We start from the raw sequence: 18679 nt of genomic DNA on the forward strand, positions 1-18679 counted from the left end.
TACATAGGCAATGTTCAGAAAGTGATTCGATCAAAGTCTGCAACAGTCAAACAAGATGAAATAGAAAAAGATCTTGACACATTGTTTGACAAGAAATAGAAAAAGATCTTGACACATTGTTCGTGTAAATGCAAAGAACTTTCGTCTTGTTGCTGTCCAATGGTTCTGAAGGTGCCAGCAATTGAGCATGACTTCCTAACTGATCAACGCACTATACGTGTTGGCAGAATAGCTGGAATCGACAAGAAGGAATCCGCACGTGCTGAGAGGCGTTTAAAACAAAAATCTGTTTCATTATCAAAGGAAGAGACTGCAGTTAAGTGTGCCAGAGTCGTTGAAGCATCTGATAATGAATCAGATAATGAAACAGACAACAATTCTGACACCGAAACTTATTCCCTTTCCGTATCAGATGTCGATACCAAAGTCACATCTACTCGTCTGAAAAACCGTTGTTTAAAAAATATTGCTCTACAAGCAGATGGTTTTGGTATATCAGATAGAGCAGTTGCCGCGATTGTATCAGCAACTCTGCTTGATTTTGGTATAGAACATATGGGGCCAGTGGATCGGAATAAAATTCGCAGAGAACGAAAACTACTGAGAACATCCTGTAAAAATGCTGATTGTAGAATTACTGGATTGTATTTTGATGGAAAGAAAGATCAGACTTTAAAACTTGAGGGGGAGAGGCAGACTGTGATTTCTGAGGAATATATTTCCATTTTATCAGAGCCAAATTCAAAGTTGCTCAATTCAAATGCTGTTCCACACTATTATAAAATGATAGAAACATCACGATTTCTTCCTGTGCGTTATCGAATAATTGTTCAGCAAGTTTTAAAGCGCAATAGCTACCCGGCTCATATCGAGAGCATTATTCTGGCTATGCTCAAAGACAACCGTCAAGTGATCCGTAAGCTTGCGTTGAAGAGAATTCTTCGTGCTCGTGAAAATGACATACCAAATCGAAAATTTCAACTCCCTGAGATACGATTTCAAGCGACTAGTTATGAAGAACTGATTGACTGGCAAACACAGCCCCGCTTCGAACCTGTTCTGACAAAACATATTCCAACTGTACAAATATTGGCATTGCTTTCGTCAGTTGAAGACATAGTTATTGACATTGAGCCATTTCCATGTCACAATCAAAGTGTTGAAAGTGTGATTAAAATTGTGACTGAATCAGCATCCAAAGTTTATGGTCATGAAAATCGTGATGGCTATATTCGCGTTCAACTGGAGCGCCGCAAGTTGATGCCTCACTTTGACACAAAATCTGAATTTAAGAACATTTAAGTTTAGTTTCTAATCAACGTTTGCTAATGATATATTGTTTTGACTGTTCAAATAATTTGAATTTTATTATAAACTCAATCAATAAATTATGTGATAAATGAGCGTTTTTAAGTTAATTTATTTGAAAACTTCAAAGGTAAAAATACAAAGTATAGCAAAGTAGTAGCGAAAAACGGTTTGCAGCATTGCATTCAGCGTATTTGAGAGCCAATTACTGGAAATTCCCGAAGAAATTTTCCAAATTTCTTTAAGTTATGATCCGGCCTAATATATATATATATATATATATATATATATATATATATATATATATATATATATATATATATATATATATTATTATTTTTTTTATTTAACCATAAAATCAAAAATTACAAATTTAATTATAATTTACAAAGTTAGGTTCGGTGTCACTCATATAGTTAAAAACTAGTCAATGGAGTGACACCTTATTAAAATAAACCAATAAAATAAAAAAAAATATTAAAACTAGGAAATAATAAAGAAAGCAACATTAATACAAGTAATAAAAAAAAGAAGTAATAGGAACATTGAAATTACTGCATTGAAATTTCCGTGATGCTATTAACTATTTTTGTTCTTTTTTAGAAAATTTAGAAAAATAAATGAAACTTTTGTGCCAAAACTAATATGGCATGTAACATGTTATTGTATGTAAGGGTTAAATTTTGTTATGAGGATTACAGTTCTAATGGAAAAAAAAAGAAGGTAAAGAGTATTGTTTGTAAAATATATATTTTGTATCTTTTTAAATTTTCTCGTGTCATTTTTAAAATTTTTATTTGCACACGTTTATTGTTGGCATATATGCTTTTTTGATATGTATGTGTATGTGGTAATAAGTGCTTTATAGTTGTTTTATCAATGTGTTTTTATAATAATGTAAAATGTTTTTTTATTGTTTGTGCATGTGTTGATATGTGTTATATAATTGTTTTAAAAATGTGTTTTAACATCTATATGAGGTATATATAATTAACTTTATATACATATTTAAACATATTTATTGTGTTTATAGTTGGTACATATGTTTATATTATGTTGTTTCCGTGTTTTCAAAGTGCTGTGACTTGGTGAACGTGTAGAGCAAGATTTGTTAACTATGCCAGCCAAGTGATGTACTTTTAACAGAGGGTTACACGATGGTGTTTAGTGTCAAACTGTTACTGCTTTAGGTCTAGCTGTTTTCAATCCTTTATTATTGAAGATTATTCTAAAAAAACGTAATAATGTATTTTAATAATATTTTGCGTAATGTTGTTACTTATGTTTTGTTTTATATGAATGTTATCTCACTTAAGTTATTATATACATATATTATATTAACTTATGGTGTGTGCTATTGTTGTGTTGTTGCTGTGATGTTTTTTTGTTATCTTTTGAGTTAGTAGACATTTGGCTTATCTTCATGTTAGTGTCTATTGTTAAAAATGGTCAGTAGGTAGTTTTATTAAAAATCAATAATCTAAAAGCTAATACAAATTATATTGCCATATATACAATTTGATTTATCTCAATTTGATTTTTTGTCTTTAGAGTTGTTTACTACATGATTTTGCTATAAATATTCTGGAATCATGATGTTCCAGCATGAATTATTTTGTAAAAGCAAACAAAATATTAATATTTTACATTTCCTTCTCTGGTAAATCATTACAGCTTTTCTCTATAAGGTACATTGATTTTAATTTTTTGTATATAATATTTTTCTTATTTATTTACTTATTCATTACATTTTTTTATTTTAGATTTATCAGATGATGTATTTATGTGGTATAGAAGAACAAAATAATGTAAAGTTTTGTGAATTTCTAAAAAATGTTTGCTAACAATTTTTTTTGAAGAAATAATGTTTAAGTTTGCAAAAAAGGGTTTACAATGTTTTTTTTTTGTTTTGTTTTGATTCTTCTTTGTTAGCAGTATGTTTATTATTAGAATTGCATGTTTTTAATAATTTTTTTAATTATTTGCTAAGCTAATTTTTTTCAAACATCTCCTAGCTGATACATATATTTTTTTAAAGTCATAAGTTTATTGTATAATTTAATTTTAATGACAGTCTGTTATATTTAAAAATTATTTGTGTGTGCTATTTAGAGTAGAAAGGAAATTATATAGGAAAGATCGCAATCTTTAGGATTCGTTTCTTTTCTGATTCGTCTAACTTTCAATTGAAAGTGAAGTTTAAATGGATGATATTAGGCTAGAAGCAGATATTAGTTTAGAAAATGGAAATGTTAATAGGCAAGTTAATCGTTGCAGAAATGAAAGAAATAGGCTTCGGCGAGATGAAATTAATAATCGACAAAATGCTAGAAATGCTGCTTCGCAAGCAGCAAATAATTCAAACCCATATGACGAGAGCTTGGTTAGGCGAATTGAAAATAATCGTCGCAGAAATGAAAGAGATAGACATAGGCAAGATGAAATTAATAATCGACAAAATGCTAGAAATGCTGCTAGATACGAAAGAATTTATTGTATAGCAAGAAGTAATACTATTTCAGATTATAGTTATTTAGGAGAAATGAATTATGTTTGTCAGCATTGTGGTGCTAAAAAATTTCTTGATGAAACACATTTTTTATGTTGCCATAATGGAAAGGTAGTTTTGTCGCAACCTTCATCATTTCCGTAAGATTTAGAAGATTTATTTAAAGGAAACTATGCAGATAGAAATGCCAATCTGAATTTTTTAAAATATATAAGAAATTATAATGCTTGTCTTTCTTTTGCTTCATTTGAAGCTAATGTAGTTCAATCCATGAACCATGGGCCGCCATGTTTTAGAATATGTGGTCAAGTTTTTCATCGTATAGGTAATCTAAGACCAAATCAAGATGTTCCGCCGACATATTGTCAACTATACATCTATGATCCACTAGCAGCAGTAAATTTTAGAATGCAGCAACGTGGTAATGATCTTTGCTTAAATGATTTAATGTTGCGATTGCAAACTATTATTAGTGAAGAGAACCCATTTGCTCTTGCATTTAAAAACATGGCTGAAGTGGAAGATGAAGAAGTGTGTCGAGCAGCTCTAGAAGGGCGCTCAGTGCCAGTTGTAAAAATGTCTTTGCTTGAAGGGCAAGATAGACGTCGCTTTAATCTCCCTTCACACGAAGTAACAGTTGTTAACGAAGTTGCAGTTGTACTTGTTGGTGAAGATGTTGCACCACCTGCTTCCAGGGAAGTTGTTATTTACCCAAGAGGTCATCCTCTTAAAACTATATCAAGTTTGTCTGCCAACTTAGATCCTATGGTTTATCCTCTATTTTTTCCGAGGGGTGATGCTGGTTAGCATAATCAATTGGTTCACAACCCTGAGCGTGCTACATTGGTTAGAAATCATGTTACATTATCTCAGTATTACAATTATAAACTTTCAGTTAGACAATTTTTTCTTCACTCTTCTATGGCAAAAAACTGTTTCAGCAATATGCTGTTTATGCGTATGTTAAAATTGAAGGCCAGCGCCTTGCTTTCGTCAGAAATAACCAAAACAAACTGAGAAGCAAGCAGTATGATGTCTTACACGACCATGTAAACAACCTCGGAAATGATCATAATGTTAGACCAGGGCGTGTTGTAGTTTTGCCATCAACTTATGTAGGAAGTCCTAGAGCTTTAAAAGAAAACTTTGAGATGCTATGGCTATAATTAAAAAGTATTGTAAACCAGGTCTTTTTATTACTTTCACTTGCAACTCAAAATGACGCGAGGTAACTGAAAATTTATATCCAGGTCAGACAGCAAATGATAGCCCTGACTTGGTTATTCGAGTATTTAAACTCAAATTAAATAACCTTCTCAATGACATTTTTCAGCATTGTGTATTGGGAAAGTTGTAACACATGTTCAGGTTATTGAGTTTCCAAAACGTGGTTTGCCACATGTTCATATTTTATTTCACTTTGCAAATGATGATAAGCTTGAAACAGCACATAATATCAATAATTTAATATCTGCAGAAATTCCAGATCTGATTGTTAATCGAAACCCTTATGACGTTGTTGAAACGTGCATGATTCACGGTCCATGTGGCATACTGAATCCAAATTCTCCCTGCATGAAAGATGGGGTGTGCAACTATCCTAAAGAATTTAATGCTAACACAGTAGCAGTTCATAATGGTTATCCACGATATAGACGTCGTGATAATGGTTTGGTTATCAATATTAAAGGTAACAATGTAGATAGCCGCTGGGTGGTACCTTACAATCCATGGTTATCAAAGAAATATCAAGCTCACATTAATGTTGAAGCTTGCATGTCTGTTAAGGCTGTTAAATATTTGTACAAATACATATACAAGGGTCACGACTGTGCCAATATTTTAATAAATGAACAAATTAATCATGATGAAGTAAACACTTTTTTAGATTGTCGTTATGTTAGTGCACCTGAACCATTTTGGCGAATTTTTAAGTATCCAATAAGTCATATGTCACACACTGTTATACGCCTTAAAGTTTATCTACCTGAAAATCAGTTAGTGTATTTTAGAGAAGGAGCAGAACAAATGGCTTCAGATCGTGCATCTCAAAGTGATACGCACCCAACAGCATGGTTTAAGTTAAATACTGAAAATGAAAGCGCACATGGCTATTCGTATGTAGACATTCTTTATCACTTTATATTTGATGATAAACATTGTAAATAGAAGGTTAGACAAAGGGGTGGTGATAAGGTGATAGTAAGAATGTATAAAGTTAATCCAACTGGAGAATTATTTTTTCTTAGACTGTTACTTTTGCAAGTAAAAGGAGCAACATCTTGGGAGGATGTGCGTACTGTTAATGGTATTGTCCTTGAAACGTTTTGTGAAGCATGTGTTTTGATAGGTTTGTTGCAAGATGACACTGAATGGCAGAATACTCTTTCTGAGGCGGTTTTAACACGTATGCCAAAGCAAATTAGACAGTTGTTTTCAATTATTTTGACCTTTTGTGAACCTGACAATCCTTTACATCTCTGGAATACATACACAGCTTTTATGATGGAAGATTTCATTCACCGCTCAGTCCCACTTCTAATAGCTGAACAAGCTACTCTTCATCAAATTGAGAAGATTATTAATCAAAGTGGTAAAACGCTGGCTGATTACAATCTGCCTGTTATTGAAGAGTTTATAGGCTGAAATTTAGAAAACTTTGATGAAAATGTTCAACATTTTATTGACGAAGCCAATCGAATGAGACTGTTGCTTAATGTCAATCAATTAAATGTATGTAATGCTATCCTTGCTGCACTGCACGAGCAACCAAGTGTAGAAAATCAATATTGTGGATTGTTTTTCATAAATGGACCAGCTGGTAGTGGAAAAACCTTTACTTATTATTATTTGATTGCTGAAACCATAGGTAGGGGCTTTAAATCTGCTACAGCTGCATGGACTGGCATAGCAGCAACTCTTCTTTCAAATGGATCTGCATTGCATGGCTTACTCAAACTTCCTTATCGAATATTGGATAATAGCACATGTAATGTAATTCCGAACTCTATGCACGGGCATTTTTTAAGACAATTTTGTTTATTTTTGCTTTATGAAACATCCATGATACCTAAACATGCCTTAAATGCAATTGATAGGTTGTTAAAAGTTATTTTCAACAACAACTTTCCGTTCGGAGGAAAAATCATTCTTTTTGGTGGTGACTTTAGGCAAAATCCGCCTGTTGTGAAAAGAGGACAACCAGCTGAAATAGTGAAATCGTGTGTAAAATGTTCTTTGCATTAGCAATGGGTGCAGAAGTTTGCATTAACTGAAAATATGAGAGTACAAGATGGGGAAGGTGAATTTTCCAAATGGCTACTAAAACTCGGGAATGGAACGATTCCTGTCAAAGAGGAGGATTCTTTTAAAGGATGCATTAAAACACCAAATCAGTGCATTATTAGAGAAAATGAATCAATTGTTGAAAAGAGTTTTGGAGATGCTGATCAAAATGATTATTCTAAACGCATGATTTTAACACCAACTAATGTTGATTCATTATCAATCAATGTAGAAGTGCTTGAATGTCTCCCAGGTGAGGTCAAAATATATTTAAGTGCTGATCAAATTGATACTGATGACCTTAATGAAAGAAATAACTTTCCTGTTGAGTTTTTGAACAGTTTAACTCCTTCAGGTATGCCACCTCATTGTTTAAAATTGAAAATTGGCTGTGTAATTATGCTACTTAGAAATTTAGATCTCAAAGCTAGGTTATGCAATGGTACTCGAATGAAGGTTTGTGCTCTTCAAAATGATTATATTGATGCAGAGGTTTTGACAGGTGTTTCTGGTGGTAAACGGGTTTTTGTTCCTCGAATTCAATTGGCTCCATCAGGTTTTAATTTACCTTTTGTTCTGAAACGTCGTTAGTTTCCTGTCAGATTGGCATATTCAATGACAATTAACAAAAGTCAAGGTCAAACATTTGATAGAGTTGGGGTATATCTCAAAAAAGCGTGTTTTTCTCATGGTCAACTCTATGTTGCATGTTCAAGAACTAGATCATTTAATAGTTTGTTTTTCAAAATTGATATACATCTCATTCAAGGTATGGTAGGTGAAAAGTGTTACACAAATAATATATTATAATATAATATAATATATTATATTATATATTATATATATAATTAATATATTATATTATATATTATATATATAATATAATATAATATATTTTCTAATGTTCTTAATTTATAGTCTTTAGATTTTTATTTCGAAAATTTACTGTTTCTCGGTTGGGAGCACATTTTGTATGTATAAATTTATTTATTATTTTAATTTAATATTGTTATAAAATGTGTTTATATGTGTTATATACCACCATATTTGTTTATAGTTGTATATATGTTTAAATTATGTTGTTTCCATGTTTTCAAAGTGGTGTGACTTGGCATTATGTTGAGCAAGATTAATAACTTTGCTAGCCAAGCGGTGTACTTATACCAGAGGTGTGACTTGGCAGCATTTAGTGCCAGGCGGTGTTACTGTTTTAGAGCTAGGTTGTGTTGTCTAGCCTTTTTTAATTATTTTGGAAACACATAATAATGTCTGTTAATGTTTAGCGTAATGTGTATGAGAGAGTATGCAACCTTGATCTTTAAATCTAGGGTGTTTTAATGTCCTAAATTTGAAGTAATTGAATAACTAATTATAAATGTATAAACAAATATACTTTTATGTATTTATATGTTTAGTAAAAAGATAAATTTAGTTAAATTGAAATTGGTTTTCTAATTTTGCCTTTCATATTTTAATTTGGATTTTAGGATCAAGAGTGTAAATATTCTATTGTTATGTGTTATTGTTGTGCTGTTTTGTGTTGATGGACTACTTGGCTTACCTTCATGTTGGTGTCTATTGTTAAAAATGTATAATAGGTAGTTTCATTATTGGAACTTACTGCTTTTATTCATTTACTAAAAGCGAAGGCAACATTATGCTAAAAATGCAATTTATATCTTAACTTTATTTTTTTTTTTTTATTTTTTTTTTTTTTTTAGAATTGTTAATCCTTTTGTACTTCGAAACAGATTTTATAGTTACATTTTCATGTTTATAATGAACTGTCATTTCAAAATAGGTTACTGTAAATAGGTAAATCGATTTTCAGTTTTTATATGGTGTGTTTTTTCTTTTCTTTTTTTTTTGTAATTATGGTATCATAATTCCATTTTTTTCTTTTTTTCATTAAGATTTACGATTGACGCTAATTTCCTTTTATTGTAAATTTTTGTCAATTAAAATGATATAAATATTTGCAATTAGTTTAATTATTTTTAAATTTTCTCTATTTTATGCCTAATAATTTGTTGTACCTAACTTAAGGGAACTTTTTAAACGGGGAGTCGCAACTAAAAACCTTTAAAAACATGAATATTGTAGTTTTGCGCATTAGTCAAATATCGAGTTACTTAAATTTTATAAGGTGTTTAACTAATTAATTAGCTTAGTTTGCATTTGCAATACTTTAGAGGAAAGAAAAAATTCTTATATATGTTAAATTCTTATATATCGCGAGGTTAGAATTATTTTGTTCTATCTCCAAGTTTAAACGTTGGAAGAAAGTTTTTGATTTTTTCTAAAAGTAAAAATTGTTTAAAATTTAGTTTTTATTTTTAAAGAAGCAATAACTTATGCTTTAATTAATTTATACTTAAGCAAATTATTTAGAAAAAGATTTATAAAATAATGCGTATTTTAAAAGTTATAATTACTGAAATTAATAACTCATTTTCTCCCAACTTTTAAGATTGGAGATAGAACAAAATAATTCTAACCTCGTGATATATTGAAAAGAAAAATTCTTATACATGGAAATCTTTGTTTTACATTTTGTTATTTTGGTAAAAGGTCTTCATCAAAAACTTTTTCTCTTAATAAAAGTAAAAGTAACTATTCTCCTGGCCACCATTAAAGCAAAAACGGGGAAGGGAAGTCCTTTATTAGTGTCAAAATATTTAAAGAATTAAATTTCGAGTAACAAAAGGAATTTTTAGTAAATGGTTGCAAATTAACGTTTACTAAAAACTATTGAAACCAAGAGTCCACACATAAAAATGGTCAGAAAAGAGGCCACAATATAAAATTGGTCTGTGTTGAACAGACTTAACAAGACCCGGGTGCGGTCAGCTTGGTTAACAAACATGAAAGTATGTCAAGTAAAAAACTATGAACGTAATGTAACCTTTGAAAGCCAATTTGAAACATTTTTGGAAACTAAATGTGATAGTACATTAAAAACACTATTTAAAGATTTTTTGGCTCTAAAAAGGGATTTAAGACTTAATCGATTGTGGCTTCCTGTTAAACCGCAAATAACGATTATAAGACAATATGGCCCAGACGGAATATGCGACATAAATATCAAATTTGTATTTTACTCATTCACAAAAAATGGAGTTAAGACAAATTGGCTCTTATGTCCAGATATGTTTACTGCACATATAAGTAAATAAACTAATTATTTGCGTAATGAGTTAGACGCATTGATAAGTTGTTTTAGGCATTAATTAAAATTGATGATTTATTTATAATAGATTATAATAGATGAGTTATTTTAGGTATTGATTAAAGTTGCTAATCACAATGTAATTAATTGAATATGCTAATCGTAATGTAATTAGTAATAACGTAATGCTAAAGTTAAACGCGCTTTTACTTTTTAGTTACTCTTGGTTGTTTTGTTACGCTTAGTGATGGGCAGGTTTTGTTTGTGCGCTGTTAGTTTTTCTTCTGTTCTGGAATTTTGAGATTGGAATTTCCAATCATTTAAAAAAGCACGTTTCTACTATTTATGTTCTAATACATCTTATCGTATTTTTCAAGTAGGTTATATTCTGTGTTGTAATTAGCGTAAAAATTGCATTATTGTGTCGCATCAGAAGGAGCGTTGTGCGTGCGTCATATATTCATTGTAAAGAAATTCATTGTACACAATGAATTTGGAAAACATATAAATTGTAAAAGCTGAGAAAGGAGAGAATCTTATAAATTGTGAATGTTATGACAACACGGTCGTCTTGATTTTGCATACTCTTTTATCACTTTAATCGTTTACATTTTTTTTTACATCTTAATATGTCTATTTCCTATATTAAATTTGTTTTTTATCATATTTATTTTTATTTTTATATCGAATTAATTAATAGAATGTCCCAAATCGTCAATGAAGGTTTGTATTTATTTAGATGTGTGTCATGTTACTGATTCGTATCATGTTAGGTAGTTAGTTCTTAAAAATCTGTTTATTTTTAGTCGCTGAATTACTAAGAAGTAAGTTTTGTTCCCTTTTGTTATAATAAAATGTTACAATTGCAGTTAGTTTGTGTTTTTTGACTTAATTTAACTTTACAATAAGAAATTGGTTTAGACAAAAATCTATATAAATTAATTCAATCCAGAAAGATTAAATAATTATTTTAATATTGAAGTAATTAAAGAGGTTTAAGAAAGAATCGAATTCAATATTTGTTTGCGTTTCTGTTTAAATGACAACAGTATTATAGGAGAAAGTAAGTTAAGCATTTTTACCTTTTAAAAAAGGAAAAAAAAAACTTCATATGTTTTTTTTTTTAAGTAGGTTTAAAATTTCAGGTTTTTAAAATCTTGCATTATAATCTTAAATATTTTTTAATTACTTAAAAAATTCATCTATGTTAAATAACATTAGGTTGTAGAAAATAGTTATAGTTTAATGATAAGGTTGAAGACAGTTAGAGCCGATTGAATAGATCAAAGATCGATTTAATCTACTTAACCTACTACCATAGTGAAAATTCACTATCAGTTGTTTGTTTTTGTGTTTAGTTGGCAACAATGTAGAGAGAGGTAGTAAGTTTTATGAGATTTGTTTTTTTAAAAAGTAACTAAAATGTTTTTAAAAAAAACGTTGTTGACTTTAAAGTAAAATAGTAGATTTTTATAATTTTTACAATAAGCCCAAGAACTTAGGTCCTACTTTAAATTGTCAGTAATAAACAGAAGAAATTTAAAATTCTCAGTAAGACAGCTTTTTATTATATTATATCAAGTAAGTTTAATTAAGATTTATTTTCCTTAGTTGTTAAAAAAAGAGCTAATAATGGTATTAGTTACATTAGTTAAATGAGTTTTTTTTAAAAAAGTTAAGTAAATATTTTAACGTCTATACATTTAAGTGCTTATATTATTTAGATACCTAAGTCAAGGCAGAATTAAGTCGTGTTTTTTGCTATTAGATATTTGTTAACAGGAATTTGTTTATTTGTACTGTAACTGGAATTTTAAAACTTCAAGTACTTTAGCTTTATTTTATTTTTTCTTTTAGGAGAGTTGGAAAAAAAACTAAGTATAAACTATATGATTATGATTATTATAGTTAAATAAATGAAGCATATATATCTGTAACTCAAAAGTCCAAGGTCAGTTGTCACATTGTAGAAATTGTCCAGGAGAGAGAAAATAGTAAAATAATTAGTCATTATTGGCTTATTCTTGATGGTTAAATTTGTTATTTTTTCGTGTTTTATTTAATTTTTCTTGAAGCAAATTAAATATATTTTTGAAAAAAACTAAAAATTAAAAATTAAAAAAAGTGAAAAGCCATTTCTGGACAATCAACCTTTGTCTTCTGAGGTACAGATACTAAGATTTAAAGTTTATCTTAGTTTAAACTTTTGGTTTAGTTTATAGTCAAATTTAGTTTACTTTTTGTTAGTTTTAGCTTCAGTTGTCTTTTTTCTTACTTTAGGCAACTTTATGGAGGAAATGAAGGGATTAGGTAAAAAAAATTATAATATATTTATGTCAATATTATTTCATCAATTATTTTGAGGTATATTTTTTATCTTCAGTGTCTGGTAAAAGTACAACTGGTAGGACTATGTTTTAAATTTTAAATATTTTTTCTGGAGAAATATGTGCTATTGGTGAAAGAATTATTTAGTTTAATATAAATACAAATATGACATTTTTAAACTTCGCATTTTACTCATTTTTATTAAGATTAAACTTTTTACAAGTTTAACCCTTTTTAGTTTTTTAGTTTTTTTATTTTTTAAACATTTTTAGCATCCTCTTCATCCTGTGAAAATGGTGAGGATATGCTTTATATTTTGATTAAATAAAGTTGCAAATATTTTTAATTTTTATTATATCCTTCTATTTGTAATTTTAGATCCGTTAACTTTTGAGCAATATCAAAGATATCGCTCCCAACACCCAGGGCCTCTCTCGGAGAGGTCCTTTAATAAGTGGTGTACCAATGGCGGTATAGATGAGCCATCCTTTAAATGGAGGGCTCATCCATACCGGGGTGTTGGGAAACATCGAAGAAAAAACAGCAACCAAAAGGTTGTAAATGTCTTCTATCAGTGAAGATATTTATAACCTTTTTGTAGCCGCTTTTTTCACTTTTTTTTAATATTGTAATTTTTTAATTTTCTTTAATAAAATATTTTGTATATTTGGTTTTTTTTTTGTCTTTTTTAATTAAAATTTTATTTTTACCAATTAAACTTATTAATTAAACTTAGCTATATTAAACTTGAACCATTACTCAATCAGCATAACATGATATCATAAAATCACATTCTTTATAAAGTAACATTCTTCATAATATAACAATATAATGTTTAAAATAATTAATTGGTAGTTTAATTTATTGAACTCTCTGCTTTTAAAATTTTCTATAAGCCAAGACAATGTTTTGCTAAATAAATGCAATTTATTTATATCTCAACTTGATTTTATCATTTTTTATCGATTTATTGTTTGGCTATTTGAGGCATTAGTTATTTTGTTTTTTAATTGAAGTATTTTAAATCTATTGTAATGTCTTTTAACTTAAACTAAATATTACTAAAAGCCAACATGAAATAACGTCATAAAACAACACCGACAAGCAGCATGACAGTATTTTAAGTGCAACAAGAGGTTACCGAAACTCAGGTATATTGTCTTTCAGTTTGTTTGGTTTTTTTTTCTTTCTCTCCCTCTCTCTTCATTCTATGTTTACTTATATTTTACAATTTTTTATTTAGGCTTATCGTATGACGCATTAATGCAATATAAAAAATGAAAGTTTACATATTTTTAAATTAGTTATACACATAATTGATTGTAACTTAACTTTTTTTTTGTTTGAAACCTATTTGTACTCAATTGCTTAGTTATTTTTTATAAATTTATTAAGTAGTGTGTAATTAACGTTTTAAAGTCAATTTCCTTTTTTAAAGAAACATGTAGCAAGTAGCTACTAAATAATAATCATGTATAATTTACGTTCGTTTTAAGTTAAAGTGATTAAAAAACTGCATGATATAAAAATATAACAATATTTCCAATTTATTTTTTCGTCAATTTAAAGCATAATGGTGCGTTATTATTTTGTGTTAGTAAATAAAAACGCAATATGTTGAATTAAGTAATGCAGAGGAAAGTGGTTTTTCCTTACTCTGATATGACTCATGTCATGTAAATTACGAAAATAATGTTAAATAATTGGTAAATTATTTTACCTTCGGAAATTTTTTTATTTTATTTTTACAAATGGGGGGTTTTTCTAAAAGGATATTAGTTAAGGTTTCGCAACTTAAAAATTGTGGAAAACAGCCACTATAAATTAAGTAACAGACCGACCATAACCCGTATTACGGGTTGCTTTTTGCAAGTATCATTAGTTCAATAATGAAAGTATATTATTAAATCAACAAATAAATCACTTTCTATCAACATATTTCTTGATGATAAAAATGATTGCATGAAGATCTTTCAGTTTATTTCATCAGTAAACATAAAATTGCAATAATAATATATTAGCGAAAAAAAAAAAGGGTTACTTTCCCAAATATTCATTAAAGCATTGTTTTCAAAATCATAGAGTTTAGCTAATTTAAATGCAAGTGGGATCTGATGATACTGCTATTGCACTGTCAATCAAAGTAAAAAATGTGAAAACTAAGTCTAGTTTTCCTTACTTAACAAATATGCAAACTGTTGACTTATCATATATGTGATAATGTGAAAGATTTTAAAAGTTCTAATATTTTTCTTTTAGTTTTAAGTTTTTTAGCTTTATCATTTTATTGGGTTTTGCGTTTGATTTTAAACAAAAATTATATCTCTCATTGATCCACTCAATTTCATGATGTTCCAGAATCATTTATGTCTCATATGTCCTCTTGTTTATTCTATAACGCGATAACATGCGAAATAATTTTTCGTATTTTTTTGTTTACTTTTCCTGAGCGTCTGCTCCGGAAAAACTATATTTCCAACTGTTTTAAAAATTACATAACTTATTTATCGTACTGAAATTGCAGATTAAATTTTTGATAGCACCAGCAATTTTAAAAGTTTCCGTGGCTAGGTGTAGTTTTTTTTGATATTTTATTGGTGGCATTATCAAGTCAAAGTTTTTTCGCAGTTGTCTAGAAATACACATCCCTTTGCTGCCTACCCACTAGTAAGCACTCTCCTCAGCAAAGGTTTACAATTAACTGAAAAAGAGAATAAAGGAAGTCTAAGAGTGAAAGTGAAAACTTTCTCTCATAATTTGCTGTCTGTCACATTTCTTTTACATATTGAATATTTTTCCGAACATTACGAAAAATTGCCAAAATGAAATATACGCTGAATAGATTTACTTTTACAAATAGTTTAAATCAACAAATAATATTAGCAACATGATTATAAATAGTTATTCCTTAGTTTTGTAGATTAATAAAAGTCTACGTCATTTAAATAAAGGAAAAATATATGCGAAAGCTATCCCTTGTAGATAGTGAATAAGCAAGGTCCTGAACAACTTATTCGATGGGCTTCTAGAACCCTGGGACGACTTCATGGGGGAAGAGATTTCCAATCGCCGCCTGACCTGCAGAATTTTTTTGATTGTAATTTTTTGTGGCAACGAAATTTTTTTTTTTAAAAAAAAAAAACATCATAAACGAAACTATTACAACGGTTTTTTCTTATTACAAAAAAATTAAATAGTTTCAAAAAACGCAATGTTATCAAGAAAAATCTTATGGAAAACAAAGCTTAAATTTTTTTTTAATTATTCCAACTGATAGGGCCTCACCCAGGGGAAGACTTATCTGAACTTCTTTAGGGGTCTGTTGACAGGAATATTTTTCTAGATCAATAAATATAAAGTAAATAAATTTTAAAGTAAATTCAATGATAATTGCGATTACAATAACATTTTTTTACTTAATAACAAGAAAAGGTTTAGCTATAATGGTTATAATGATTTATATGTAAAGTAATAAAACCATAATAATTTAATTCATATAAATTATTATGACCATAACAGTTTATATTTAGATTTGTAACCATAAAATAAATTAAACAAGCATTTATATTTTTAATCATAAAGTAAATGAAACATTTCTGTAAAATATTTAGCAAAGTTATATAATTAAGTTAGTTATTGTTAAGGTTTTCATATTAATTTAATTATGCTTTTCATTAAGGTTATATAAAAAATACGTTTTTACGATACGTTCTAAATATGCGCTAAATGGAAGAATGGATAAATGGAAAACTCCGTGTACAGTGTTCGTTATCTAAGAACAGCGTTTTCTTCGCATATTTAAATTTTCCTATCAACTGGAATCCCATCAAATCGAAGTTCAATAAATAAAATTAAATATTAATTAAATAAATAATTTAAAAATAATGAATATAAATAAAAAATAGAAAAAACAACACTAGTTTAAATAAATAAAGTAGATTAGCAATGAAGATACTTTGGAATATTACCTTTATCTAGTTTGACTTTATTCGAATTTTTCCGTTTTACAACAGATTAAGAAAACTAAATTATTGTTTTAAAACTAAGGCTTGCTTAAACAAAGTTGTTTTTCTAAAATTGAAGAACCATAAATTATCAAAAATTGGTTTTGACAAGAATTTAGAAAAAAAGAGCGATAACTGTGCTTCTAGTTGACGTAAATAGCTCACTAGCAACGCAGCCAGGGCCCTATCCTATAAAGCTTGTTACGCAAAACGCAAAAAATAAGTAAATGCGGAAAATTTTTGCATAAATTAAAATTTTGTGTAATTACGCAATTTTCAAAACAGCAATTCTACAAAAAAAATGCGAACTTACGGATTTTCCAAATTCCACGTAAAACTGGTAATTCTTACACAAAAAGAGAAATTTTAGCTTTTTTTTGGCTCACAAGGTAGAGACAAAAATTATATCTTGGAGAAAAGCATTTTTCTTATCTGTATTTTGTAAACAAATTTCATTTCATCCTTTCAGAGATTAGCGTACGAAAATAGAGGTTTTAAATCTATACTATGTAAATTTTATGTTCCGTGCTTACCTTGTGTGTCAAAAAAAGGGCCTGCATTTCTTAAATTTAGAGGAAAAAAAATCGTGTACTCAGTGATATGTTGTTTGATTTTTATTGATTAAAACCTAACTTCATTTATTAAAATGACAAAGATTTATTTTAGAGGATAACAAGTTATTTAATGAATAGTTAACCTCTAAAACAAATGATCTTTAAAATAAAAAACTTATTTAATGGATGGTTCACCTAACTTCACTAATGTTGGAAATATAATTTTTTTCTTTAGCTCATTTGCTCCTTTTTTATAAGTTTACACATAGAAAAAATCACAGCGTTTGAATAGGAGTTCGTCACTCTACAAAACAAGGGGTTGAATGCTTGTTTTGTAGAGTGATGGATGCCTATTGATAGGTCTTTTATGTCTTATATTGCAATCACTCGTGAGTTTGCTCGTGTGTAAACTTACCATTTTGGTAAAAGTTTCATCTTCAAGTTGATAGATTTTAAAATATTTTAAATAAATTAAACAACGCTTCTCACCCAATACGTACATTTAGCAAAATGTCCAAAAGATTACTGAAACACTTAATAAACCCTGATATTTTTAAAAATTATGTAAGTACGCTTTTCGAGGTCAAATACTTTTATTTACAAAAAAAGACATCTGCGGTTTGAAAAATAATTCACGAACCTTTGCACAATCATTCTTTGGTTAAAATATGTGTAATTATGCAAAAGTTAGAAGTTGCAGCACTTTTTTTTGCGTGAGAAACTTTGCGTAATTTATTCAAAAATTCTGCGTAATTTTATTTATAAGATTAAAGTTTACGAAAATTTTTCGTAATAGAAATCCTGTTTTTTTTTTTTGCTTAAATTATGCATTTTTCAGCTTTATAGGATTGGGCTTTGTATATTGTATAAAAGCACACACAAAATGAAAGAGTTGTGTTTTTTTTAAAAATACTTTTAACAGTTTTTCAAACGGTTGTATGAGTATGAGTTTGTTTAACAATAAGAATGATTAAAGAAATATATTTAAAGAAGTTTTCCTAACAAATTAAAGAAAACTTTGTATTTAAATTTTCAATATAAAGTTTTCTTAAATTTATAATTTTTAAACATTAATTAGCTTGAAAAGTATTAGGCATTAATTAGCGTATAGGCTATAACAAAAAATAAACTTCATTGAGTATATTTTAAATCACCTAAAGTAAATATTTTAAAAACTAAAAAAACTAGGGTTGTAGAACTATAAATTAATCAATTTTTAAAAACTTCTCTTTAATTAACTATTTACTAACTTGAATATAAAATTTGTTCAAATCACGAAAGTTAACGATTTTAAAGCAGTGAAATAAAAACACGAAGTCAAAAAAACTTTGTGCGAAGAAGTGTTTCGGATGTTTGTTTTTTTTCTCAATAAAAGTATTTCAATCATGGGTGTGTGCACTAATTTATTTTAATTTCTTAGTTCTTAGTTGTTTTTTTTTGGTTGAACAAAAACCTTTTCACCTGTAATTATCGATTGAAAGAAACAATATCTGTTACATGAAGTTTTTTTAATGAGCTCTTT

General features: G+C 28.5%; 3 protein-coding genes and 2 pseudogenes across 10 annotated transcripts; all 5 read left to right on the forward strand.

Moving 5' to 3' along the window:
• The first annotated feature begins 4087 nt into the window (after positions 1–4087).
• Positions 4088–4983, forward strand: LOC149889290 (uncharacterized). Its single transcript, XM_090084152.1, has 2 exons — positions 4088–4619; positions 4793–4983. The coding sequence occupies exons 1-2, from the start codon at positions 4088–4090 to the stop codon at positions 4981–4983; spliced, it is 723 nt and encodes a 240-aa protein (XP_089940278.1).
• A 52-nt stretch (positions 4984–5035) lies between these two features.
• LOC149889291 (uncharacterized) lies at positions 5036–5721 on the forward strand. Its single transcript, XM_090084153.1, has 3 exons — positions 5036–5045; positions 5151–5619; positions 5706–5721. Exons 1-3 carry the CDS (start codon positions 5036–5038, stop codon positions 5719–5721), a joined length of 495 nt encoding a protein of 164 aa, XP_089940279.1.
• Positions 5722–5993: 272 nt separating this feature from the next.
• On the forward strand, positions 5994–7063 carry LOC145195342 (uncharacterized; annotated as a pseudogene).
• A 146-nt stretch (positions 7064–7209) lies between these two features.
• On the forward strand, positions 7210–8020 carry LOC149889292 (ATP-dependent DNA helicase PIF1-like; annotated as a pseudogene).
• Positions 8021–10562: 2542 nt separating this feature from the next.
• LOC149889293 (uncharacterized) lies at positions 10563–14078 on the forward strand. Of its 8 annotated transcripts, XM_090086357.1 has the most exons (8): positions 10563–10994; positions 11078–11095; positions 12129–12149; positions 12552–12581; positions 12655–12675; positions 12872–12895; positions 12978–13750; positions 13843–14078. In XM_090086357.1, the coding sequence occupies exons 1-7, from the start codon at positions 10901–10903 to the stop codon at positions 13175–13177; spliced, it is 408 nt and encodes a 135-aa protein (XP_089942483.1). In that variant the 5' UTR covers positions 10563–10900; the 3' UTR covers positions 13178–13750; positions 13843–14078. The 8 variants fall into 8 exon arrangements, with proteins under 8 accessions (XP_089942483.1, XP_089942486.1, XP_089942485.1 ...); XM_090086360.1 differs by lacking the exon at positions 12129–12149; XM_090086359.1 differs by lacking the exon at positions 12655–12675 and having other exon boundaries at positions 10564–10994.
• The last annotated feature ends 4601 nt before the right edge of the window (positions 14079–18679 follow it).

This window comes from Hydra viridissima, unplaced genomic scaffold (assembly GCF_058129835.1).
Source record: "Hydra viridissima isolate aposymbiotic clone 2 unplaced genomic scaffold, HvirCarnegie_v1 scaffold_4, whole genome shotgun sequence".
Taxonomy (NCBI): domain Eukaryota; kingdom Metazoa; phylum Cnidaria; class Hydrozoa; order Anthoathecata; family Hydridae; genus Hydra; species Hydra viridissima.

Excerpts from the sequence above, each read along its gene's own strand:
- LOC149889290 (XM_090084152.1), top strand. The coding sequence starts at position 4,088 with ATGAACCATGGGCCGCCATGTTTTAGAATATGTGGTCAAGTTTTTCAT. Across the intron at positions 4,620-4,792 it reads TTTTCCGAGGGGTGATGCTG|GCCAGCGCCTTGCTTTCGTC; the intron begins GTTAGCATAATC and ends TTAAAATTGAAG.
- LOC149889293 (XM_090086357.1), top strand. The coding sequence starts at position 10,901 with ATGTCTATTTCCTATATTAAATTTGTTTTTTATCATATTTATTTTTAT. Across the intron at positions 12,150-12,551 it reads AGAGTTGGAAAAAAAACTAA|GCAACTTTATGGAGGAAATG; the intron begins GTATAAACTATA and ends TTCTTACTTTAG. Across the intron at positions 12,676-12,871 it reads GTCTGGTAAAAGTACAACTG|CATCCTCTTCATCCTGTGAA; the intron begins GTAGGACTATGT and ends AAACATTTTTAG.